Below are 27648 nucleotides of genomic sequence, written 5' to 3' on the forward strand. Positions count from 1 at the left end.
AAACCTATTTTGGTCTTCTTAATGAATCTACTTCTATCATGGAGAGCAATTTCAGAATCTTGAAGGGAGGGATTCTGTTCCTTATGGTATGGTATGTTCAGCCAAATGTACATGAGGAGCAGAAAGAGAAAATGAGGTGGCCCAAAGTCATGAATCTCAGAAGCAGCCCACCTCTGTCTCTTCAAGGCTGTGTTGAACCAAAACCCCCTTGTGAGCTGTTTTGAATTGCAGAACTGTTTGCAAATGAGCTTGGAGCACACTGGGTAAACCAGGATGGTTGGTAAATTCTATTTCACTTCACCAGTGAGCTGAAAAAGCATTGGATAATATGTTATGAGTTGTAGATCTGTTTGATTGCATTGTTGCAAAGTGGGAATTGTTTTGCAACATAGATTCTTAATCACTGAGGCATCTATGATTGAATGCCTCGAAAATTGGCTGGAATTGAAAGTTAACTATATTGCAGACGGCTTATTCTGGTGTATAATTGAAAATAAATTCTAATAACTCTTCTCGAAAGAGCTGCTCAGAGAAAATTTCAAGCCCCCCGAAAAAAAAAAGTGCTTTCTCAAAAAGACTCTTCCTCTGCATAATGAAGTAATGAAAACAAAGCCTAACCTAGTTTTTCTGTGATTTGAATACACTGACCAAAAAAAAAAAAAAAAAAAAGTTGATACTAAACATTCTTAAACTTACTTTGTAATATGTTTCCCGAGCCTTTATGCCAGAGAGGTCTTATCGCTTCTCTTTGAAGTCACTCTAGGATCATTTCGCACAAAGAAAGGAGTTAAAAAAAAAAAAAAAAGTATGAGCTTTTGTAATCAACCGGCCTTAAGTTTGAATCTTTGCTCTGGCTTCACTAACTTGGTGACATTGGCAATTCTTTTTTTTTTTTTTTTTTTTTTTCCTGAGCTTCCATTTCTATCTCTATCTCTGCAAAGAGAATTTAATAATATAATCTAATTTTCCTTGCTCTGTATAGTTATTGTAAATATGAGAAATGATATAACTATGTGGACAGTATTTTGTACATCATTGGCACTCAACACATTAGAAATTATATATGGATGTGTGCATATATACATAAAGCCTATGTAGCCATTCATACATTCCTATTTTACTCAAATATTTGCCCAATTCTGCACAACTACAGCCAGGGAACATGTAAGACAATCAGGAGAAAACGCCTAGCCCCACCCAGGAAGAGAAGCTTACCGTTCTGGTCCTGGATTCAGAGAGACTACAGCTATAATCCTGGCCTGAATATTATTAGCCTCTCTAAACCTCAATTTTTTTCATCTGTGAAATTGAAGTAATAACTTTATATATTTTATTAGGTTGTGGTAAATAAAATTACGCAGAGTATCTGTCCTATATAAGTTTTTTTCTGATATGCACTTGTCAGAGCAACTACACTGTCTCTGCTTGGCTCCAGAGCTGACTGGACCAAATATGAATTTCAGAATCATATAGATCTGCCCCCCCCCCCCACTTCCCTTCCATGGGCTGTGTAACCTGGAGCACGTTATTGCCCATCTTGTGTGAAACCCTATATTCTCCTACATCAGACAGAGATGCTAACACCTCACAGTGTAATGAAGAGACTTTACCGAGATCCCATGCATGGTAGGCACCAACCCATGCTTAGTTGTCTCCAGAACCCCTCTCCAATGGTCTTTGGTCTAGTTTTAGGCAGAGTTAGACTTTGACATTGCTCTCTCCGTAGTTTCAGGAGTAGCTAGATAGTTATCTCTGAGGTCAGGTGAGACCCCAGATTGCCCATGAAAGCTGGCAATTTTACCTCTGAAGAAATAGTCCACTACTCACCTGTCGGCCTCTGAGTGAAACATCTTTCTCTTTGTCCATGGTGACAGATGCAGGTGTGCCTGTTCAAGCCGTCCCTCAGTCTTCTCCTGGTTAGCTCTAACAGCACTGTTCTCATTCCCTTCTAAAATGAAATCCAGGGGGACCTGGCTGGCTCAGTCAGTACAGCATGTGACTCTTTTTTTTTTTTTTTAAATATGTTTATTATGTACTTTACATTGAGCATTTAAGAAAAGAATTACAATGATTTCAAAATACAATTTGATAAATAGCTTTTATAATTACACCCAATCAATATCTAGAATTGTATGTAGACCCTATGCAGCTAACAACTACAGAACAATTTTAATCTCAGGGAAGAGAAACATGCGCGATCACTGAAGTCACTTTGCCAGAGTGGGTTTTTTTTTTTTTTTTTTTGGTTGTTTTAAAGATTTATTTATTTATTTATTTGACAGAGATCACAAGTAGGCTGAGAGGCAGGCAGAGACAGAGGGAAGCAGCCTCCCTGCAGAGGTTGATCCCCACCCAGGACTGTGGGATCATGACCTGAGCCCAAGGGAGAGGCTTTAACCCACTGAGCTCCCCAGGCGCCCTCCAGAGTGTTTTTTTTTAAAAAACATGATTCACATTTGTTTCAAGTACACATACATCCATTGGAAGAGTTAAATTAGACCATTGATGTTAACACCTTAAAACTATGTATGATCTTTGTCACCTTAAAAGAAAATTCCGTTTAGTACAAAGAAATTCAAGAAGAAATTTCAGGACCCTTGATCAGAAGCTTCGGTGTGTGTTGTACTATTCTGGTGTACATAAAGGTTCAAGTAAGACCAACAAAGAATGTTTCCTCTTCCCATTGAAGACACAAAGGAACAGGTGAACCAGCATCCTATAAACTAGTCAGCCATCAGGACGTTACCAATAAAGGATGTTTTATGTGTGTGAGGACATTTAAAAGCCTCTGCCAGTGTTACAAAAACAAAACATTTAGAGTATTACTTATGAGTACAAGCATAATTGGTGTTTTGTCTTCTATAAATAATCATCTTTGAAATGCTCAAAGTGAGTTCCAGCTGTGGCTCTCTCCTGATGTGAGAAGAGGTGGGTTCACACGGGATGATCTACTGATTCACCTTCTCAAAGTATTCTTTGGAAGCAGTTGGATGTGGCTTGATCATAGGAGAATCCGGGGTCCAGTTCGCTGGGCAGACTTCTCCATGGCTTTCCACAAACTGGAATGCCTTCACCAGGCGGAGGGTCTCTTCCACACTTCGGCCCACGGGGAGATCGTTGACACTCAAATGCTTGATGATGCCATTGGGGTCAATGATGAAGAGGCCTCTCAGAGCAATTCCGGAGCCTTCCAACAGCATGCCATAGTCTCAGGAAATCTGTTTATTCAGATCTGACAAGAGTGCGATGTTCATGTGGCCCAAGCCGCCATTCTTCCTTGTTGTGTTGACCCAGGCGAGATGGGTAAAGTGGGAATCCACTGAAACTGCAACAACTTCACAGTTCACGTTGTGAAATTCATTGGCTTTGTCGCTAAAAGCAACAATTTCTGTAGGACACACAAAGGTGAAGTCCAAAGGATAGAAGAAAAGCACCAAATATTTTCCCTTAAAGTCATCGAGGGTTAGGTCTTTGAACTCTCCATGGACAAGGGCAGTGCTCTTAAAATAGGGTGCGTGCTGAGTGGCGGCAGGAGCGTGGTATGAGGAACTGGTGCTAAAAGCGAATTTTGCTTGACCAGAACCAGACCACAATACATGTCAGGCATGTTCTTCGGGAAGCAGCAGGTCTGAGAGCTGCAGAGGCAGAGATGCCCCAAGGAACAGCACTCATATGTCGGGCAATCGAAGCCCCGAGAAATCTTCCCGATGCGGCCGCCATCTTCAGTGCGCGCCAGATTCGCCAGCATGTGATTCTTGATTGTAAGTTCTAGCCCCACATTGGGTGTAGAGATTACTTAAAAATTAAAATAGAAACAAAACAAGCAAACAAACACCAAAGGCCAGAGAGATTGCTACTCCTGAAGCTATTTGTTATTGTTCTTTTTCTCATGGAAGGCCTGAGTCACTTTCCATAGAAAAAAATTGAATTACATTTTAAAAAGCCAAATAGCAGGAGGAAAGACACTCCAGCTGCTCGGGCAGTAATATCAAAGGATAGTGTGTGCAGGTTAAGTATGCTTTCAGCCTTCTGCACACAGCTACATCGTATCCCTGCTTCCCAAACTGGGTGCACAAGCCCCACCTCTATTCTCATGTCCTTGCAGTTGGCCCATCGCCCATGCCATGCTGTTTAGGTTGTCTCTGCTCTTACCATGCCAGCAGCTTTACCTACTACTCATCCTATGTCTCCTGCTGGAGAAGAAAGCCTGGCCCCAAATCAAGGCTGTCTAGCTGCAAATAGATAACTGGCTTCTTCTGACTTTAATTAAGGGTGAGTCTTACCTGCCCCTAATCCTGTCCTCTGCTCACCTCTGCCACCACCTAACCCCTTTCTAGTTCTAGTGCCCAAGTCAAAAGAACATTGTCCTTAGGTAGCTACTCTGCATAAAAATTTACCTCCCAGAAGCCAAGCTAGCCTGACGGTGAGCAAGAGAATGTATCTTGCAGAGATGTTATAAGGATGAGCCAACAACGGAAGTTCTTGGAGCAGATATGCTCTCAAAAATTACAGAATGTTCTATTTCTTCCTAGACGTTGATTCCAGTCCCTTCTTGTAGCTCACCTTCACGGTGTACTGATAATCAACAAGTACAGTCACCCTCAATGGTCCTCTGTCCTAAATAGCTACGTCCTATTGGGTCACACTGGCTGCCTGAACCTGGCATCACCTCCACAGTTTGACCCTATTATCTAAGGAGATCCTTTGATTTTGACAAGTACTTGTTCTCATGCAGTATAAACGCTTCTGGGAGGAAGAGTATAGATGTATTGGTTTGTGGAAATTACCAATTACAGGAAAGTTGTGCCCTTATTAATAAGGTTAGGAGTGTTATCATCATAGGAGAATCAGATGGGAGTCTATTAAATTTAAAACGCTTAGGAAAACCTTATTCAAAAGTGGGCTTAGAAAAAGATATGAGGGCATGTGTTGTAATGAGCCCTGGGTATTACCTAAGACTGATGAATCACTGAACTCTACCTCTGAAACTAATAATACATTATATGTTAATTAATTGAATTTAAATAAAATAAAATTTAAATAAAGATATGATAATGCTCTATTAATGATAAGTAAATCAAATAAAGAAGACTGTACTCTAGAATTTCTCTGGCTAATAGGCATAGGCTGGCGGCTTCAAGTCCTATCTGTTATGATCGCACTTGTATCTCCTTTTGAAAGACTTGAAGGCCATACTATGTGTTTAGAAAAAGTAGATGCTACTTCTACGTTCTTCCACTACGTGGTTGGAGGATCTTGAACATTCTCTTTGGTAGTAGTTTTATTATCTCTAGATTTACTATCTCTAGAATCTCTAGAATGTTAAAATAAATAAATAAATAAATAAATATACACATATACATATATGCATATATACATTTGTATATATACACACATATACATATATATATGTATGTATATGTGTGTATATGTATATATATGTATATGTGTGTATATATGTATATATATGTATATATGTGTATATATACACAAAAATATACATACATATATATATTTCTCCCTGCATGCCATTTGAAAACATTTTTTAAAGTTAAAATACAGAAAATTTAAAAACAGTAATAGCTCAGCCTCCTGAAGTACTTACAGGCACTCTTCTGAAAACTTTTACATGAATTAACTCAATCTTTGCAGGAACCTTAAAAGGGTGCTTATTATTATTATGCTTATTTGACAAATGAGACACTGAGACACAGAGAGGCTGATTAACTTGCCTACGGCCACACAGCTCATGAATGAAAGCTGGGGTTTAAGTTAGGCCATCTGAGCCCATGCTGGTCCCCTTCTCTCATATGGCTTCCTTAACCAATTTAAGAAGGTGGGAGTCACAGCAGTACATGAAGAAGTATTCTAGAATGTTAAGATATTTGTTAGCATGGAGATAATTGCAGTCATATCATTTGGAATGCAAAATAATAAGGTTGGGTTTTTTTTCTTTTTCTTTTTCTTTTTTTTTTTTTTTCTTTCCCTCTTTCCTGGCTTGGGGCATTTCCTGAGAAGTTGCTGACTGCCCCTTCTTTTCATTGCTGATAGCATTTACTTTCCAAGGAAAAAATCACTATTTATCAAGTAGAATTTGGTAATTAAAAAAAGCTACTTTCAATAAAGTCTTAGAAGTCCAAAAAAAGGACATGTGCTACTTTTCACCTCAACCGCAGACATCCTACTTAGTAGGATCCTACTAGTCACAAGACCTATTTTACTATTAAGCCAAGAGATGGAAGAGTCTCTCTCCACAAACGTTGCCCCTCTCCTGCCATGCAAAGGCCTATTCAGGCACCTTGCTGGAGAGGTTGACAGCTCTTCAGTAGGGGGAGGGGTGGCCAATTCCCCTTCCCTTTTCAGTGAGCCTGGGAAAAATGGAAGCATCCCTCCCAGGAGAGGGTAGAAGCAGCGATTCTCCAATTCTGATGATGTCTTTTTGTTTCCTGTTTATTTTTTGCTTATTCCGCACTTGAGAAGAATATAGACTTCAAAGGGCCTCCTTACACCTGAAAAGACTATGAAACAACGTGGAAAAAGATAAGACTTCCACATGCTGGAAGGATTAACATACACAACTTAATTTTGTGATTAGAGACAAAGACTAAAAACAAAAACAGGCTCAGGAAAGTTTTAGATACATATAACTTGAAATAGATTATCAAGAGAGAATGTGCAGTATTTGGCTCAACCTGGTGCTTTGAAAGTAGAGCTCAGAGAGGATAATCACCCTTCCAAATAGCGGCTCCCTCGCAGGCTCTCATAAGCCATATTTGGCTATTGCCTGAACCACGGGGTTGACCTAATTTGCCAATTCTTGTCTTATTAAATGAGGCTGACTCTACCTCCACTGCTTTGGAAAAAAAAAGCATAAAATATGAATCCAGAGGCCAGACCGTAGGACCTCACACTCCACAGGAGACTTCAATTAAGTGCAGTGGGGACTCCTAAACCAGGGGCCCAGGTGAGCTCGGTATGGAAAATAGTGATGAAGGTTTCTCATGCTTGTAGATGCCCTTGCCCACCCTCTCCAAAACTACTGTACCAGGATCTCCCAGGAGGGATTTAGAGAGCAGTATTGTTTCAAATCTTTACAGGTGATGCCCAGCTGAGGCTGAGAATGACCGTCACATGGATTCTCCTCATTGGTGACCAGAGGCCACTAGTGCCTACCTTGTTTTTTACCTGCCAAGTTATAGTACTAAATGAGTTTCTTGCTTTTTTCCAGATGCTAAAATCAGCACTGTATGTTAGATGTTAATACATATCCTTTTGTATAGACCAGAAATTGGTCTACACAACCCTTGTGCTTATTTGTCACTTGAGGACAATAAATGGATGTCCTCCTCACTGGAAATATCTGTTAATTTCTCTAGTCATACTTACATTCTGTACCCAGACTGACATTATGGTGAGGATAATGATGATGATTTCCCAATTTACTAGACTGAGTAATGAAGTAATAGACATGTCTTGGAAGGGGCATCAGGAGTTGTATTTGATAGTCCACCCCCTGGACAAGGAGTGACCTTGGACAAGTCACTAACCTTATTGAGTCTTATGGGTTTTTTGACTTATAAAAAGAAGGGAGTTAGACCAGCTTGTTGGTTCTCAAAAGGCATTTCACAGTAGAATCCTTTTTAAACAAAACAGATTAAAGGGATTGTCTCTGGCTGCAGCCAGGTGTTAGATGGTAGAAGCAGAGTCCCAGGACTCTGAGGTCTCTCTGAGACTACCCTGAGCCCTCTGGTCTGCTGAGCTCAGAGGGGGGCGAGGAGATTTGAATCTTATTGATTGAGGTCAGTCTGGGTGCCTCCAGCCATCAGTCTGTTTACCTTTTCCAATGTCAACCCCTCTTTTTGGGGAGAAAGAACAGCAGAGATGGGAGTCGGTGGTGGTCGTGAGTAGTACCCTGACTGCTGATTTACGGTAATAGGTGACCCCTGAGTTTTGTTTTGTTTTTTTTTAAAGCTCCCATATTCTAAATTTTAAGAGTTTGCTCCTTAAAGTATCTCTTAAAATTAAGTAGAGAACAATAAGAGAGACCCATCAAAATTCTGGTGATTTTTACCACACAACTGTTGCCTGGCATAAAGTGCAGCCACTCTGGAACAACTGACCGTGCTGAGTAACTGTGATGCTCATTCCAAACAGAGACTGAAGGATGGGAAGTGTTGGGAAGAGAGCCCCAGGCTGAAGGCCCATCAGGAGTCATCAACATATTAGAAAGTCAAAGCACTCCAGAGTTGGCAGAGTGGATAACCTTTCTAGTCACCCTTCTAGAAACTGAAGAGAGAGCCAGATAGTCGCTTGTCAAAAGAATAACAATTTGGGGAAGTGCAAGAACTGACTTTGAAACAGATGAAACAATATAAAACTCCAATAAACTCAGGTATCACTCTGGAATTAATGGAGGACAAATTGGCTCTGCTGTTAACTTAAATACCCATCTGCTCACATCCCTGGAGCCCATAAATTTGTGGGGCTAATTAGTTGTTGCCATCCTGAGAGCAGCAGGGGGCTAACCACATTCCCTGGAGTTTTGTTACACACAAGCCCATTTCCCTGCCTCTTCAGACACCTGAGTTGGAGGGGTAGGGAGAGGAAAGGAGATGGCCCATCCTGGAGTGATCCAAAGAGTTTGAATGAGAGTGATGGGCGTCCATGTCCTCATCTTGATCTTCCTGAAAGAAAGGTATTGAGAAATTGCCAAGCCTATTTACATTTTCTCCACTATTATATATTTTTGTCATCAGGTCTACAACAACAGTGCTTTTTCTCATCTATCCAATTAACATCCCGCCCCCTCCCTCGGTCCCCCTTCTCCTGCCTAACTTGACTTCTCTAAAAGCGATTCTGTCTATACCAGAAACGTGAAGCCTTAATATAGGCTCTTCAGCATAATCGCTTCTTAATTAAGTCAGGCTATGGCTCTGTTTCCCAGAATCGTTTCCAGAGGGCTTAATTTTACTTCTGCTCAAAATTAATATTTTACATTTTGCTCTTAAAAGAAACAAAAAAATATATATATACTGAAAAGGAACCTGAGAAGAGCAGAATAAGAAAACGGTCCAGGGAAAAAGAGAGATCATATTTCAGCTCCCATTACAGAACCTTCAAGCCTCTGTTGCTGTTTTCTGCAAGTAATACTCAATCTGTGACATTCACTTTAGCAAAACAAAGCATGGATCAAGGTAATTAAATGGCACAGCTCAGAGTGAATTAAGGAATGATTCTATCGACAGGAGACACCTGCTGATCTGACACTTTCCATGTGCCTGGTCTATCCTGGCTGTGCTTACCTTGAGCTGGGGGGAGCCTGCTGACTCTTGCAACACAGGGTACCTAGGTGCAACTGTAAGTGGGCACCATTGGAGATCCATGTGTTGTCACAAAGGCAGAAGTCCCAAAAGATGAATGACATTAGTGCCATTGTATCTTCTTCCTCAAGGGCTGGTAAACTACTGCCTTATGTCTTGCCTGGGCACTCCTGGGGGTTTTCACTAATGACTGTGGTACATAGGAACTTGGGGGCACATTCACCCTGAGACTGCAGGGAGCACGATCTTCCCTAAGAAAGTGCTGGACTGCTGGCCCAACCCAACAGTGCTGTCTGTTATCTGTTCTGCCATTCACGGACTCCCTGCTATATTCCAGACTGTGTCCAGCTGCTAGAGCTCCAATGATAAAAAAATACAGGCATGGGCACTGTCTTCAAGCCTGTATGTCTGTGGGTCACAGAACATGGGTCAGGCTGAGAGTTCACGTGTACAAACTCACCCTGAGCATGTGCAGGAGAGTTGCATAAAGAACGCCTGGGATCCTCAGAGACCAGGGGTATATCCTGGAGGTATACACTGCCTCAAATGTGTCTGGCTTGGATTTTTTTCAGTATGGTCATAGTCACATAATCACATATGGAAATTTTGTACTTCTATTATTCTGCACTTCTTATCATTAAGACTAACTCTGTGGAAGTTAGGGCTAGGGGAATTGATTCAGAGCCCAAGGAGCTGGACATGTGGTGCTATGACTCTGGCCCAACGTTTAAGAGGCCAGGTGCAAGCTCCCTGAGAGATTCTTCCTGTTGTCCTCAGCCTTCCCCCTTCTCTGCTTCCCAGCTAAGAGTGGTGCTGTCCAGGGTAGGGAGAGGTGGAGTAAAGGGGTGAATGGAAGTCAAAGATGCTCTAAGAGGGGCAGTTGGGTGGCTCAGTGGGTTAAAGCCTCTACCTTTGGCTCAGGTCATGATCTCAGGGTCTGGGATCGAGCCCCGCATCAGGCTCTCTGCTCAGGGGGGAGCCTGCTTCCTCCTCTCTCTCTGCCTGCCTCTCTGCCTGCTTATGATCTCTGTCTGTCAAATAAATAAATAAATTCTTAAAAAAAAATTTAAAAAGAAGATGCTCTAAAAGACCAGATAAGTTGAGTTCTCTCTCTTTTTTTTTTTTTTTAAGATTTCATTTATTTATTTGACAGAGAGATAGAGAGAGACCAGAAGTAGGCAGAGCAGCAGGCAGAGGGAGAGGGAGAAGAAGACCCCTGCTGAGCAGGGAGCCCGATGTGGGGGCCGATCCCAGGACCCTGGGATCATGACCTGAGCCAAAGACAGATGCGTAACTGACTGAGCCTCCCAGGCACCTCGATGAATTGAGTTCTTAACCATTGATCTAACCACACAGAATATGTGCTTCCATGGGAACATATGTAATAATATCTGGCCATGGGATCTACGTGACCACCTGAAATTCTGGTTCCAGTAAAACATGATAGAACATTGGGAAATGTCATCCTAGGGCCTGTGACTGATGCTGTGCCAAGGTGTTTCATTTGCATGACTGATTATTAGCCAGATGGCCCCTTCGTCCTACTCTACAAAGTACCAGCAGGAAGGGGTTTCTACTACTTAGCCAGCTTTTGCTGAGGGACTACCCAAATTCATCATTTGCTATGAAAATTTATTGTACAAATACTATATAAGATAACTGTGTAGTACATTCTTTTCATATGTGGATTTTCATCAAAAGAAAAGTCTATTTCTTTTAGGAATGGAATTATTACAAGTGGCTTAGTTTATAGGATTTCTCGATTTCTTTCTGTAAATATTTTATCGGCATGATAGATTTGTCTTAAGAAGATTGAAAGGTACATTTCCCTTTATCCATTTGGCATAAGAAGATAAATGCTTTCCCTCCCCCCCACCCCCGAAAAAGTGTAGGATGGCAATAAACCCATATATGTCCAGATGCTTCATAATGGGATCTGGGACTTCCTCATTTATCCCATCTTGTGCTTTGTTATCAGATGCTGCTTCTGTATTGCACAGGCTTAAAACATTGCCAAACATGGACCCTGCCTAGCCGCACCAGACTCAGGTCTGGGGGTCTCTATGTTCTTATCCATCTGGAAAGGTGCCATGGAGTGAGGCCTTCAAGTTCTTCATTTGTAGTTAGCACCCTTCACCATAATCATGAAGCAAATATAATCATTAGCCATTTAATAGTTAGAAAAATTGAGGTACACAGAAGAAACCATTCATGGTGATAAGGAAGTAGTGAGGTCTAGTTTCAATGAAAAGGTCATGCGCTTGGGAACCCCATCCACCTGCTGCTTCTGTAGGCCCTCCCTCTGGAGAGGAGCCTCCTTTCTCCTCTCAAATGGGGTTCATATTCTCAGCCTTTCTACAAAGCACAAAACCATGTTCAGTCAGAATGTGATTAGAGAGAGGGTAAAGGCAACAGGCATTCTGGGGCAGGTGTGAGAGAGCATTTCATTTCAATCTCAACATGCACATTCAGACCTTAGTTGCCAAACGGGAAAGGAAATCTGTATATTTCACCAAATTCTGCTCAGTTTTCTCTTCTCTACCATCAAACCATGACTTATGCTTTTTATAATTTCATCCACTTTTAACACTCATGTCTACCATGGAGCCTTCTTCTAGTGATTTACTTTGGTATTCTTCTAGTTTTTAGGCCTTTAGGTCTACATAGCTGGTTTTATAGGTGTTCTTGAATCTATCTTTCTATCTATGTTCACATATATCTTCTTTCCTCCATTGTATGAGAGCTCCCGTTGGCCCTTGAGAAGTGGCAAATACTGTCTTTGATACCATTCTTCCACTGGTTCTTGGACAGGTCTGGAGATACTGGATTACATGGCGCCCCCAGAATGCATAGAAATTAATGTTGGGGACCAGATCATGACCTCAACACCATTCTATATCATCAGAAATATCCGTGATGCTTGGCTTTTGCAAACAGAAATAGAAAGCTTAGAATCTAACTATGAAGAGAATGAAATCCCAAGACCCATCTTAACTATAAATATACACATACAGAGGTATGTGAGCAAAAGTCTAAAAAAGGTGTACTTGCATGGTCAGCGCAGAGAGGTGAACAAGAGGGGAAGTATGTTTTATGAACAAGCTTCAAGGGCAAGAACACAATTGATTATCTAAGACCGGGGTCAGCAAATTATGGCCCCTGGGTCAAATCTGGCCAAGTGACCTGTTTCTACAATAAAGTGTTAAAGAAACTGCACTCATACTTTTACATATGATCTAGGGCTGCTATCCTATGGCAACAACAGAATCAGGTAGTAAGGCACAAACAACAGACCCCAAAGCCTAAATATTTACAATGTACCCCTGTTCTCTGCTTCCATTTTTGATACATACAATTTTCTTCTAAACTTCACATGGAAAAATCTCTGAAAGTCCAGCTCCCTCCCCCCTCCATACTTTAACCCATTTTCTTTCCCTGCCATACATACCGATTTGAAAAGATGCCCAGAACTTTAATTTCCACAAGCCCATCATTTCTTCACAATATTCAGTGCCATGGTCTACTTAGGTGCAGATTTTACATAAGGTTCCAGGTTTTTTTTTTTTTTTTTTATTGTACTTTACCTTTCCAGAGTACATTTTAACATAAATGGTATAGAAATTATTTGTGCATTGTCTCACACTTAGAATCTCTTTGCCAGATCCTGCAATTTGGACAGGAATTTCTGGGGTAGGTGTGATCATCATCAGACAGTTCTTGACACCTCCAACCAGAAATGTATAGTGGGAAATTGAAAAGAAATGAACTCTAGAGGGGATTTCAATCTCAGCTTTTTCAACTTTTGGAGTTTTGTTTCAATTTTAACCTGCTATTCCCAGTATGACATATTTCCTGGTTTTCAGTATTGATTTTTATATTATAGAAGAAATACAAGGATGTGCTCACTGTTTCTGGGTCATGTTCACACCATAATGTGTTCACTAAGGAGTGTGTAAAGCCCTCAGTCCAGAATTAAATGGAGACAGAAAACGTGAAAGGGAACACAGAACTGGTAAGCTGCCTGGCAGGGCTCCCCAACCCAAGGCTATACATAAAGAGGTTACCCTTCACACCCAAGCAGCACCAGCTGAACACTCTGGGTTAATGCATCTGAAATCTCACACATTTATCAGTGGGATTATATCTCCCACCAACCTTCCTTAACAAAAGGTCAAGTGGATCACGGAGAAGTGTCCAGAAATAGCAAAGCAAGTCCTTGAGACTCAGAGGCATTTGATCCAGAGAAAATATGAGCCCTGAGCAAAGAAAGAAACTCACAACTTTCTTCAAACTTGAGAGTATCACCAGTAAGAACATTCCTAAGTGCACAGATAGCCCTCAACTGCTATGAAATTGTGCTGGGCATGAACAGTGCATCTCCAACTTTTGACAATGGCATCACAGAGAGCAACCCCACACTGTGAGCTACGATGCAGAATTTTATAGGAAACAGGCCTTTAGAAGAACCCCTTAGTTGCCTAGATAAGAAAGGGTAAGCTATGAAAAACAAATGGAATTGTAAACAATCAGACATCCAAAGAGCTTCCCAGTCTGCTAGGTTTATTTTTTTATATGTGATCTCATTTGATTCTTCCCACATGTCTGAAATCTATAAATCATGTGCATTGAATAAATGAAAAAAAAAAGCCTTAACAGAGTTAAACATTTGCCCAAAGTTTATAGTGTTAATAGTAGAACTGGATAGAAATTCACATCTGACTCTTCACTATATCACGTATAGTTGGTTGTGCCCAGCTCTTTCCATGACCAAAGCTGAGAGAAAAAGTTGACCTTTGTGTACCTTGTAGGTAAGGGTTCTTTTTTAACCTACGACACATGCTGATTTTAATATTCATTTCAAATAATTTCCTCCAGGCATATAGTACATCCTAAGCTAAGTACAGCTTAGGACCTAATTTCTTTCCGTAATATATACTCACAGCTGCCCCATCACTTTGTAATACCAAGATAAAGATCATACTAGGAAAAGAAGGGGGCAGAAGCATGGGAGAGAATCCGCCTATTCTTCTCTCTCGTTATACTTCATCACATGGTGTGAGGATGTAGAACCTGAGATTCGTCACACGTTTCTCTTGGATTCACAAACTACTTTTTGTGGCATATCCAGAAAGAGGAAATAGAAGAATCACTCTCAGTTGCGTGAATTCAGACGGAAGCCAAAAGAAGCTGACAAATATTGAAGCATGAGCCAGAGACAAAAGTGGGCCCGTGACGTCTGCCGATGTTGTGTCTAGGGTTGTTCATTTCATCATGCCACGAGGCAGGTGCGTAGTGACGGCCTGTTGTGTTGACAACCACAAGTGTTCTGTTAAGCACTGCCAGTTGCTCTATAACATCATCGTGGAAGAGGGAAAGATGTCTTTGTCTAGATTTGAGTAACAGTGATGGTAATTAGAACACCGTGCATGGCACCAGTTCACGGGAAACAGATAATTTCCTTAGATCAAGCAAATCGAAAACGCACTGATTTGATAACCATAGGTGAGTATAGGGCTTCCAGAAACAATGCAGTAGTCGCTTCTGTGTGTCAGGGGGAGGGAGAGAGGGAATACGTATTATGGAATAAGAAGTGTTTTGAGCATTCCCAAGGCCCTTTCAGTACCTGGAGAGAGCTCCATAATTCATAATCCTGAAATGCATAGGCTGATAATTGTCTTAATCATGGGAGAAACATGGCTGAAATGAACTGAAATAAGCCATAAAACTCGTTACAAGATAACAAGATTCTATCTATTCTCCGAGGTCACGTTAGTGTTCCGTAAGGTCAAGGAGTTAATCACCTCATTCAGTACAAGCACGTAGATAAGGAACTGGTGTGTGTGTGTGTGTGTGTGTGTGTGTGTGTGTGTCTGTGTTTTAAATCTTTCTAAATTCCAAGACAGGAGAGATGGCCAGGAAGGCAAAAGAAAAGTAGATGGCAGTTTATGAATATCCACGCTTTTGTGCTTTCCTTTTTTTGACTTTTGGAGTACAAATGTCTGGGATATCAGTGGTAGTGAAACGGGTTTGTTTTGTAAATTTAACATTCCCCAGACTGACCCCCCTCCTGTATGATTCAAGTAGGCTGGCTACAGGTCAGTAGTGGTACAGGGCAACAGCTTGAGAGTCTGAACAAACTTCTTTCCTACTGGCCCGATAAGGCGAACTGTAGATAGCTACATAGGAAGGAATCTTAGACATTGCTCCCTCCGATCTCCTAAGTATTTCTAATGAGAGAAAGAAGGGGGTTCAGTACAAGCCAAGTTCCTCAGGCCATTCACAGCGGAAAGAGCCATGAAATAGTCCACAGCACTATTTCACTAAAAGATCAGGTTCTTTTTTTTTTTTTTCAATATTTTGTTTATTTATTTGACAGAGATCACAAGTAGGCCGAGAGGCAGGCAGAGAGAGAGGAGGAAGCAGGCTCCCCGCTAAGCGGAGAGCCCGATGCGGGGCTCGATCCCAGGACCCTGAGATCATGACCTGAGCCGAAGGCAGAGGCTTTAACCCACGGAGCCACCCAGGCGCCGCAAAAGATCAGGTTCTTAAGGCAGGGAAAGGCAGAAGCTAGAGGCAGCAACTCTCAGGAAATGGGTTCTCTACCTTCCCCAAGGTGCTATGAACAACAACCTCCTTAATTGGGGCATCACGTCCACACGCTTAGAAGGTGAATACTGGTCAACCTGGTGCAGGGGTTCTCGCTGCTTCTGCGTGCTTGTCCTCACGCTGGTGCCCACGTCCTCTTCCCTCCATGCCCTCACCTCCGACTCTGTTCCTCCCTCTTCTCTGGAGCTTCTAACACCCCAATCTTGCATGAAGATCTCAATGTCCCTTTTCTCAGTAAAGACTGGAAAATATCAAACATTGCAAAACCACCAAAAACATTCTTCTGAGGAAAAGTGAGAGTGTGGGGCTGGTTCCTAGAAAGTTCTCAATAAAATCATCATCACCAATAAAGTCATTATCACCATCACCGGTTTAAGCCAGGCTGAGGCATGAAAGGAGACAAGAGACTGCCTAGTTCTCATCACTGCTAGGCCCCCATTAGAAGAAATGAGCTAGAAATACAACAGAAAGAAATATCTAAGTTTTAAAAAATAAAATTATTGTTTAAATATTGTTTAATATTTAATTCCAAGGAGACATCTAAAAATCTTTCTGCCTCCCTTATGGGATGATAAAAGAGCCGTTGTTTTGGGGTCATAAGGTCACTCCAGTACCAGCTCCAAATGTTTTCAGGCATTTAGTTGCCATGAATCATTAATAAATTACATGCAAATTTAAATCTACTGATCGAGAATCCTAACTTTTTGTTTGTTTCTTGTTTTTCTTTTCTTCTTCTTTTTTTTTTTTTTAATATATGTGGCTTATAACTCATAGATAAGAAAGACCAAGAATGCTGTCATTTTTTTTTAGTTAACAGAACAAGAAACTAGCTTCTGGGTCATTCAAAGGCCAACTTCTCTTGAAAGCATTTTCTTTAAGATTGCTTTGTGAACACAAATTAAGCTCCCAGACTATGCATTTATTGAGGATTTACTCTGATAGGTTCTATGTAGGTGGTTATTGCAGAATTAATCCTCAGTAAATATGTCTTTGATAATCAGTTGATTTTCATTTAACACACAGCAACCACCATATATAAACTCTAGTCAAATATATTTCATCAAGAAAAAAAAAAAATTGAGTAAATACTAACCAGTGATTAAATTAGCTACTTGTTACTGTCTGCAGCCAAATCAGTTGGATGGATTCAATAGTAAATTTTTTAGAGGCATTCTTTGAATGCCAAGGATAAATTTTATTCACTGATATCAGTAGGATTCTCAGGTCTACATTTAGCTCAGGGCTAGTAAGTTTAAAACATTTGCTTCCTGGGGATAAATGAAGAAAGCATAAAAGCCAAACTGAAATCTAGTAGGAAGGGAATGCTGAGGTCAGCTCATCAGCTGTGCTGTTCCAGGGAGCTCAGTGAGCACTTTCCTGCAGGCCCCAGAGGGCTAGGGCTGGTCTCTAGTTGTGCTACCCCTGTCCAGGAAGGTGATACCTTCTAACAGAACCCTTAGTGAATGGGTATGGAAATTGGGGTCTGCCCCACAGTTCTAGATTTAGGAGTTAACAATTTGTGGTCTGGGACAAATGATGACCTCTTGAACACGTTTCCTCTTCTGTAAAATGGGAGTGTAAAGGCATACTGACCTCGGAAGCCTTCATGCGAGTATCGGATGCTATGCTAATGTACATGAGAGGATTGCTTACACTGTTCAGCCCGTGAATAGACACATACTATTCTTGTGATGTTTTCCCAGTGAGCAAAGGCTTGGGATAATATAGTCTGATGAGACATCATTGCCAACCAAATGCATTTGGGGGGAAGTAGGTATCCAGATAACACTCAGATTTCCAGTGGCTGCACTGCAAAACAGAAGGGGTTCTGTTTGGGACGGCCCAGACCCACATTCAAACGGCTGATGGCTCACCTTCCCAAACACTCAACCACTCTCCCTTTAATCCCTTTGGAAGATTAGGTGTTGTTGCCAAATGGCCAGCAGTTCAAGTTGGAACAAGACAGCAGCTGATTTACCTTAATTGTAGAAAGAGCTGGGCTGAGCAGAGGTCCATCCTTGACTTCCCTTATTTCCTTAGGTGTTCTGTGGAGTCAGAATTCTGTATCTGGAAACTCTGGGGTTTCCCATATATGCCCCACCATGCCCGCCGCCCTTGGCTGCTCAGTCTCCTTTTGGCCCCGAAGGAAAGAGGATGGAATATACCTCATCAATAACTTATTGTCAATAAACACGCCAACAAGGAAGGTGCTGCACACCATGAGTTTGCTCTTCCCTGCATTGGAGTGGGAATCTTAGCAAATCAGGGGTTCCAGACCCCCCGAGCAGGAAGTGAATCTGGGAACATGTGGCAGCTGCTGACAGTCACTCCGCCTTCAGAAAGCCACTTGGAATGCAAGCTGTGCGTTGCCTTCATCTTTTACTGCTCTGCCAGACTGTTTACTGGAGCAACCTTATTACCAATCTCCTAAAAATCCCCATAAAATCCATAGATCATAGGCTCTAGCATTATTACAGCCCCTGCCTGCATGATGAGCCTCTACAATTACTAGCCAGGGGCTGGAGGAAACCGGCTGCAGTCACCAGGTCCCCGCCCACGAACAGCGTGTGGACCACAGAACCGGCTGCAGAAAGACCGAGAAGGAAGGAAAGAAGAAGAGCTCCCGGCAGTCTCTCCTTTAAGTTTCCCTTTCTTACGGATCTTTTTCTGAAGGGGTTCTTTTTCTTTCCCTCTTTGTTCTTTCAGTTTCAGATATATTCCTCCACCCACCGTCTCTCTTAGCCTCCAGAAACAGATGTGGGGCTTGAGAAAGACAACTTCATAGTTGTCGGCTCCCACTGGGGGACCGGCAGCAGCCGGCGGGCCGTGGGGAGGGCGAGGCTCAGGCCTGGCTGGCTGCAGCTGTGGGAGAAATCTCTGATGAATTTCAAACCCTGCCTCTGCTTTGGACGTGATCAACAGTCACAGCGGGGCTTCTGTGTTTGACTCTATGAACAAGCTCAGAGGGAGGGAGAGAAGGCAGCCCCTCTGCTCTTTCCCTCCCCTGCCACTGTGTAGCGGACTGGAGGGCTTGGCAAATGCGTCTACCTCTGGCCCGGGCATGGGCTTGCCCTGAACCCAGCAGTGCTGCAGAGGGTGGACAGCAGGTGCTGGGCGACCAACGCAGCCTCGCCGCAGCTGCCCCCACTCCTCACCTGCGGAAAGCGGTCCGTACTGAGCAAGATGGAAGGTGGGGCTGGCCCTCGGCACCTCCCAGAACATCTGGGGCAAAGACCTGGAGACACCCGTGCACAGAGGGTCCTGAAGCAGCTTTCAGTAGAACACAGGTGGGGAGCACACCCAAGAAGCCCCCTCACTGGGATTTGACTCCTCTGCCTCTTCTAGGCTTTCCAGAAGAATGGCTTATGGGATGCAGGGGTGATAAATGTTCTGGGAGGAGGCTGTAAATTACAAAAGTCCATGCAATCAATCAATCAATAAACAAACAAATAAATAAACCCTGTTAGGTTATTATAGGCTCCAGCCTTTTCAGAAATGTGATTGTGGGGCTCACAGAGGTGTTTGTTAAATAGTCATTGACTAAGCACATAAAGCCTCACTCACCCCCAGAAAACAATGCAGCAGCCTCTTTTCTTTCCTGCCTCTAAAATGGGTTGTTCGTTCACTGATTAACACAACAAACATATAACACATGTCTCCTTATGTATACAACTGTACTAGGGGATGGTACAAGGTAACCTCCTTCGTGTCCTCAGGAAACTCCTTCTTGGATCACAGGATTCCTTTCCTTTTTTTTTTTTTTTTTAAGATTTATTTATTATTATTTATTTGGCAGAGAGCGAGAGAGGGAACACAAGCAAGGGGTAGTGGGAGAGGGAGAAGCAGGCTCCCCGCTAAGCAGAGAGCTTGACTCGGGGCTCGATCCCACAACCCTGGGATCACGACCTGAGCCGAAGGCAGACATTTAACGACTGAGCCACCCAGGCGCCCACACAAGCTTCCTTTTGAGAGGTATAAAGGCAGTAGCAGAGGTGAGAGAAGGGAATGCTGTTCTCTTTTTCATTTTGCTGTGGAAGTGTCTTTCACAGAAAGCTTTCTTTCTAGGCATAGCTCTGGGAAGACAAGGAAAAGCTAAGTAGACCTCCCTCCTCAAGGGCAGAGTCCAAACCCCTATATCTGCTCTGGGTCATCCTAGTAGAAGGTGAGAGGACCTTGGAGTCCCCCCAAACTGCCATCATAATAGGAAATAACTCCTACAGACCATTTTTCTTTCTGAGAACTCTAGAGATCATCCAGTGCAGTGCCTTTCAAAGCAGCAACAGCATCACCCACAACTCCACAACTCCAGCATCTCCACAACTCCAGAAATCCAGATTCTCAGGCTCTACCTTAGACCTACTCAGTCAGAAATGGGAGGAGCTCAACAGCCTGCACTCCCACAGCCTCCGAGGGCCTGGGCTTTCCAATGTGGTTATATATTGGAATCACTTGGGCTATTTTTTAAAAATGCTGATGCCTAGATCCCACTGCCGGGGATCCTGATTTCACTGGATGGGATGAAGTTTGGGGAACCAGGATTTCTGTTCAGGTGAATCTAAGTTTCAGTCAAAGTGGAGAACCGGTGGAGGAGGCTGGAGGTTCTACTGTGGAGAAGAGGGGCCCTCGGATACTTACCCTAGGCCAGAACTTTGACTGCTATGCTTTTGGTTTCCTAGAATTCCTGGCAGTTTCCAGACATTTGCAGAGTCATTAAGGAAAAGATGCTAATTAGTAGCATCTAAGCTGGTGCCTCTCACCTTCTTTTCTGGAGCCATCTCACAGATAAATAGGCAATGTGCAGCGAGGCGAGGTCAGCGGCAGTTCCTGGGGCTTCCTGGAAACACAGGGCAGTGCCTGGTGCAGCTGGTTCTACACAGGTGGCTGTTCTCTACCCCTTTGTGTCAGAGTCACAGAGGGGGCTGCAGGTTTAATGCACCGGGCGGGGTGCCCCGCTGTGCCCGTCTCAGACCCTCTCCCCTGATTCTGCTTCCCCGCAGCCCCCCGCCCCCGCAGTCCCTACCTGGGAGTGGTGGAGAACGAATGGCTGGGTTGGCTGGGAAGAAAATTAAGATTTCCTAGATGTTTAGCCCATGATGGTGTCTGTTTGTGAAAATCAATAAATGTACTCACTGGAAAGAAAAGAAAAATCTCCCCAGCCAAGCTCTGTGTGAAGCCAGGAGGGGAAAGGTAAAGCATTACTCAGAGGAATGCTGGTCTCCAGTGGAAACCTCAGAGCAGCCTAAAGCCAGTTTCCTTCTGACGTGCTGGGACCAGATCATCATCCGTCCTGGCATCTGCCCCATCCCACCACTGGACATGCTGCCTCGCTCCTGGAACACCTCCCACCCATATCCCAGGAAAGAACTAGATGGCACAAGATCGACAGCCAGAGACTCTCCACTACCCGCCCTGCATTCACCAGATTCTAGCTGACAGTTCTCTGGGCCTTTTCTTACTGACTAACAGAGTGTTAGTAATAGACCTCTCTCCCCAGAGTTTGGAGAAAAGGTGGACAGAAAAGGGAAGAGGCTTTTGCATTTCAGTAGTGTTCTGCCTTAGAGAAGAAGAGAACACGGAAAAAGGTCTGAGAGGTTCCACCCACGTCCCTCCTATTTGGAATGCTGGCTGGAGAAGAGGTTTTAAATCCAACCCACTGCCTTTTAGAACACTAACCCAAACATACTGTACCTCTAGATGATCCTACATTATTTTTCTACCTGAAGAGGCTCAAAAGAAATCCTCATCTCTTTTCCTTCCAGCGATATAACATGGAGCGTGGTGTATACCTCTGAATCAAGAGATTAGCTCCAGGTCTGGAGGCGTCATCACCCCAGTGGCATGGGTAGAGCTGGGGGATGACACAGACCTTACGTGTACTGTTGCAGAATGCTGTTGAAGGTCACAGGGCACAGATGTGGCATCAGGGCTCTGGTGGGTGGATTTCCAGATTCTCTGTTTACACAGAGGAGGACTGTGTGTTTAAGGGGAGGGCAGGAAGGACGCTGCTGAGCCCTGGACCAGAGCACTTAACTTTGCATCCTGTCTCTTTCCTTGAAGGCCCAGAAGACATCCAAGGGAGAGTTTGAGAAAATTTAGTCCTTGCCTCAAGACCAGAACCAGTGTAGAGCCCAAGTTTGGAGGGAAGATGCAACTGTCAGTTTAAACCTTTCCTTTGGGAGTCCCTAGCTGGATCAATTGGTAAAGCATCTTGACCTCAGCGTTGTGAGTTCAAGCCCCATTTTGGGCATTGAGTTTATACACACACACACACACACACACACACACATACACCACCGTACACAGACACGCTCTTCTCCAGGAAGATGACCCACTTCCAAGGAATATACTTGAACTACATTTGGAATGCGAACCTTTTGAATTTGCCTAGTCCTTTGTGCTCCATGCCGGGCAATGCTTCTTATCTCTCAAAGGCTTAAGAATATCCTCGGCTGAGGGACGGAAGGGGTTTCCTGGCTTGTCCTTCATACTCACTGTCACAGTCAGGAGTGGAGCTATGGAGAAGGAGAGCCTCTTCAGTTGAAACCATGTTGCACAGGTTGGCTGTTGCTATTTGTGATTTTACGACGGCCCTGTAAAGAGCAGCCAAAAAAGTCACTGGGATGGATCAGGCTTGTCATGCCTTGAGTGGGGACTGAATGTCCAGTCAGCCCCTTCTGCAGTGTCTGGGTTCTCAACTCTTCAGAAAGGCGAGCCTCAGAGCCCTGCCTCAGATTTCAGGACAGCTTCAGGATTCCATGGCAGGAAAGCTCTGCATTGCATGCAGGCGGGGACCGAAGGCCATCTTGTCTTTGCCTTGGAAGGACAGGGGACAGATGGTGGTCAGCAGATTTTTAATGCATCTTTGCAGCAAGGGCCACTCAAATGGCCAGCCTCTTCTCTGATGTTTTCCCAGGTAGTCTCCATTGAATTCCAGGGCATATTTTTTTCTTTTCTATTCTTCTCAGCTCCCAAATGAAAGACACAGGTGCCCTGTCCTCTTAGAGCACCCCATGCCTGGCCAATTGTGTCAGTGATGCTGCCCTATTAGGGTTTAGGATTCATCATCTGTTTTCCCTCTAAACTGTAAGAAGGCAGGGCTCATATCTTTCATTTCTGTAGCCTCAGCATTTGACAATATCTGGTGTACAGAGATCCACAATTCCTTGTCTGCAGTTCCAAATTCAAAAAGGTCTGAAATATCTAAAGTTTGCTATGTCTCATTTGCAGTAAAATCTGGGTTAGGTGTTGTCAAGTTTGCAAAGTCAAAACGTGGTAGAATAGAAACAACAGATCTCTAATAAACGGCAAAACAGAAGAAGTGCTAAAAGCCACTGTAAGCAGCAAGCTGTGGGCACAGAGGGAAGCGTGAGATGGGCTCAGAGGGCACAACACTGAAGCTGAGTTTAAATGTTAGATATGAGGGCGCCTGGTGGCTCAGTCGCTTAAATGTCCGACTCTTCACTCGGCTCAGATCATGGTCTCAGGGTCATGAGATCAAGCCCCATGGTGGGCTCTGCACTGAGTGTGGAGCCTGCTTAAGATTCTCTCTCTCCTCTGCCCCTCCTCCTCACCCCTGCTCTTGCTCTCTTTAACAAAACAAAAGTTAGATATGCTTCCTAAAGATGAGGGGTTAGAATAGGGAGATACAAGTGGGATGGCTTCATGCCTTTCTGAGATTTTCCAAACTTTTTATATTTCTCTCTTCCCTCAAAGTTTTCAAGCTCTCCCAGGGCTGAGACTTGAGTGCTATTTTCCCATCCTTTCTACATAGTGCCCCCCCCCCCCCACAAAGTTGCTGTGAGCACTACTTTGGGGACGATTCAAAGCAAATACAGTCCCCTCCCAGAATTCCCCTGTTCCACTGGAAATCATTCTGGGCCTTGCACATAGATTGTGATCAAGAATATTTTCTTGAACAAATGAAAACTTAAGGAGTGTGACCTTTTTTAATGAATAAGCTGATTCTTAGAGCTGTTTTAGGTACTGGCAAAATTAAGCAGAAATCACAGAGATTTCCTCCACACACTCTGCCTCCCACACCGACTGCCCCAAGCCAGAGTCCTCTGCTGGCTGCGGTTCATGGACCTACATCAACACGCCATTATTTTACTGCCTGTTTGTTCTTCCTTAAGAGTGATAAGGGAGACAGACAGGCATCACTCCCCTCAGATCTGATTCAACGCCGCTCACTTTCCAGCCCCCACACAGAGGTTCTTGGTCTACTGAGAAACTTGCCCAGCTGCAAAGCGGCAGAGCAGAGACAGAACAGGATTACAAGCTTTGAAAGGTGTAAACACTGAGAAAGCAGAGAAATCATTCCTGTGCAACAGAGGGAGACACGTAGGCATAGATATTAAAGATGGAAAAAGGCCTATGAGATCAATTCCCTCCCTCAGGGCTCAGAGGAGGGGAAGTAATCAAGGCACACTAGCTCCTGCCTTCTCATTCACTGGGGAAAACAAAAGCCCCACATTCTTTCCCAGCTGCCCTGTGCAGCTGAAGTCCAGCATTCTGTCTCTTTCCACGAGTGCAGCCCAAGGACAGCAGTATCCAATACCGAGCCCTGAAACTATTTGCTATTTGCAGTTTACAAGGTGCATTTAAAGTATCGCTACAGGGGCACCTGGGTAGCTCAGTGGCTTAAGCCTCTGCCTTTGGCTTGGGTCATGATCTCAGGGTCCTGCAATCAAGCCCCACACAGGGCTCTCTGCTCAGCGGAGAGCCTGCTTCCCCCTCTCTCTCTACCTGCCTCTCTGCCTACTTGTGATCTCTCTTACTCTGTCAAATAAGTAAAAAAGAAAAGAAAAGAAAAAATCTTTAAAGTATCGCTACAGGGTGCCTGGGTGGCTCAGTTGGTTGGGTGACTGCCTTCGGCTCAGGTCGTGATCCTGGAGTCCCGGGATCCAGTCCCACATTGGGCTCCCAGCTCCACGGGAGTCTGCTTCTCCCTCTGACCTTCTTCTCGCTCATGCTCTCTCACTGTCTCTCTCTCAAATAAATAAATAAAATATTACCAAAAAAAAAAAAAAAAGTATCGCTACAGCCTTGCAACATCCCAGTGTTTAGAAATCCCTCCATCTCAAAGAAGAGGCTGGGGGAGCCAGCTGGGGGACTTCTCACATTGGATGAGGGGCTGAACCAAACTAGAGGCTGGAATGCTGAATCCTGTGCCTGGCTTCCTATGGGTCCTGGGAGGAGGGGGCATTGCCCTCAGGATGCCCTTGTCCCAGCATTGATTAAACCAAATCAGTTACCTTAATGTAGCAGACATAAAAAAACAACCACAGAACACCATCCTTCCAAAGAAGGGTGTTTTAATTTGCATGTAGGAAGAGAAGTTTCCAAGTCAAATCATTTTAGGAGCAGCTTAACCATGGCCCCCAGCTGTGGACATTCTCCTGGTCTTTAATATTCGAATGTGGTCATGAATCTCCAGGAGGGGAAAAAGGAGGCAGCAGTTCCTGAAAATATTTGACCACGATTTCTTCTTTGAAAGAGCATCCTAAGTGAATATCTCTTTGGGAGATTCAGCATTAAACCTCGCCAAATGGGGGGCATTTGGTTATTTTTTTGATTCAATCTTCAGGTCTGGGGCGTCCTCCATGGTGGTTCTCAGAGAAGCTTGGAGGAGGGGAAAAAGCAAAACAAAACAGAAAACTGAAATCCCTAAGAAGAGGCTAAAAGAGCTGAGTTATTCAGGCATAATAAAAAGATACTGGCAAGCCACTGAAATCGATTTTAAACTATTTAACACGTTAGGAGATTTGGTACATAGCTCAGCAAGGGTCTGTTCCTGATGTAGAAGGCTGGAGCCCAGCTTCCCCTGCGGCAGAGAGAGGCGAGGGACCCACTGGACTGTGGGGACCCAGCAGTGTGAAGGGTGCGAGCCTTCAAAACCAGGAGCCAGGCAAGGTGTGGACCCAGAATCCTGCAGTTCTCAGACAGAGGGTCTCCTAGAACAAGCATAAACCAAGTTGTATCCTTCTTTGAGGCAGGAGACAGAGAAAATGACCCAGGCTGGTCACACTGACCTTACGTGACAAGGCGGGGGAGAGAAAGGGTATGTGAGCTCATCCCAACCAGGAGGAGTGGTGGGGAGCTGGGCTAGGGAGAGAGGAGACAGCCTCAGAACCAGGGCCATTTGAAAAGGTCCCAGAACTGCAGCTGGAAAGTCACCCTGTGGGGAATGTGACCTTCCTCCTGTGTAGGCGTTGGCCCCAGAGCTGACCCCAGGTCACTGAGGCCCCACTTGAGAGAAAAGAGGCTCCCTACGCCTTGCAACTTCAGTACCCATGCCTGAACTGCTCCCTTGATCTCTATGGTCTGTGTCTCCTCCCTTCCTTCCTGACCTTTCTCCAGTCAAGAGGGGAGCAGGCAGTGCGAGGTGAGGGCACACAAGAGGGGCAGAGAGTCGCAACAAAACAAAAGGAAAACCATGAAGGGAGGCTGGGCCCTGGGGATGGGCTTCTTGCAATATCTCGCGTTTCATTAAATATAGAAAGGTAGGATGAAAAAAAATAATATTCACTCATTGTTACAGTTTCAAAGTCAGAAGCTGGCCTTGATTTCAAAGAACTTGTATGTAATGTGATGCATGGCTTTCTCTTCTGTCTCTCTTTTTATAGGTAAGTGACATTTCATTCTGCTCATCCCCAAGGCAAAGTTGGATGTTTTTAAAGTGGAAAAAAAAAAATGAGCGGAAAAAGAAACGGGGAAGGTGGGAAGAGGTGGCGGTCGAGGGGTCCCAAAGGTAGGTGACCACTGAATTCATCATCCTTTGCACGGACACAGGCGAGGGGGAGGCTCGTCCCCCCCAGAGTCGGTGGCGAGTAATTTTCCGGAGGACTGGCGGTCCCGGGCATGGTTGTGGCTTTTGAGAGGGGTGACACCTTTGCTCTTGAAGAACGGTCGGTGGCCAAGGGGTCTTTCTCTACTGGAGTTTCGATTCTGAAATGAGTTGGGGTTTTGTGTCTGATGTGATCAATCAGCTGCTTCTCTGTGTATTAGTGGTAGAGGAAGTAGGGAAAGAAAACGTGTTTACAGCTGGAGAGGCACGGGTGAAACCTCCCAGTATGAGGAATGTGGAGGGATTGTGTCTGTCATGATCAGACTGCAAGTGGTGTGGAAATTTCTGGATGGAAAGGAGACGTGTGGAACTTGTAGGGAAATTGAGGTCTTCTGGTACATTATGAATCATTTACTTAATTTAAGGCCTGTCTAATTGCTGTGGATGTGTTTTTCTATGCCTGCCGGGTCAGTGAGGCTAAAACACCACTTACTTTCTCCTCAGCATGAAACAGAGTGGTTTTCTAAATCTAGGGGCTAATTTGTCATTATAATCTCCTTACTTCTTCTTGACCACTCAAGGAAGGCATTTTGAAGTTCAAGAAGACTCACTTGGGTTTTCTCCTGTTCTGAAATTCCACGACTCTCCCTGAAGAGTAAAGCAGAAGCACTTTTATTTTTCCTGTAACTTGCAAGAGAGCCACTGAGATAATTGACTGATGGCTCTGCCCCCATGTACTTGTTACTTTCCTTGAGAGAGAGAGAGAAAGAAATGTAAAACATTCTATTTAGCAGTCTATAAATCTAGACGGGGAACATAAAACTCAATTCAATAAAAATATTTAAAACGTGCCATCCTCTGTTCTGTCCAATGAAGGGACTTAAACAATTGATTGGAGGATGGGTTGGTAGGAAGGGGAAGAAGAGAGAAACAGCT

General features: G+C 43.8%; 1 protein-coding gene and 1 pseudogene across 3 annotated transcripts in view; one reads left to right on the forward strand and one right to left on the reverse strand.

The window, feature by feature from the left end:
• NTM (neurotrimin) overlaps positions 1–27648 on the forward strand; it is a 939822-nt gene that overhangs the window by 252798 nt on the left and 659376 nt on the right. The window contains exon 1 of one of the 3 annotated variants that reach the window (XM_059185207.1): positions 26604–26676. The exons of the other annotated variants lie outside the window; for them this stretch is intronic. Within the exon in view, the coding sequence (XP_059041190.1) occupies positions 26619–26676 (58 nt within the window). The 5' untranslated portion in view covers positions 26604–26618. Of the gene's footprint in view, positions 1–26603; positions 26677–27648 lie in introns of those variants that run through there. 3 annotated transcript variants of the gene reach the window in all.
• On the reverse strand, positions 2003–3737 carry LOC131838729 (thioredoxin-dependent peroxide reductase, mitochondrial-like; annotated as a pseudogene).

The sequence above is a fragment of the Mustela lutreola genome, chromosome 1, assembly GCF_030435805.1.
Source record: "Mustela lutreola isolate mMusLut2 chromosome 1, mMusLut2.pri, whole genome shotgun sequence".
Taxonomy (NCBI): domain Eukaryota; kingdom Metazoa; phylum Chordata; class Mammalia; order Carnivora; family Mustelidae; genus Mustela; species Mustela lutreola.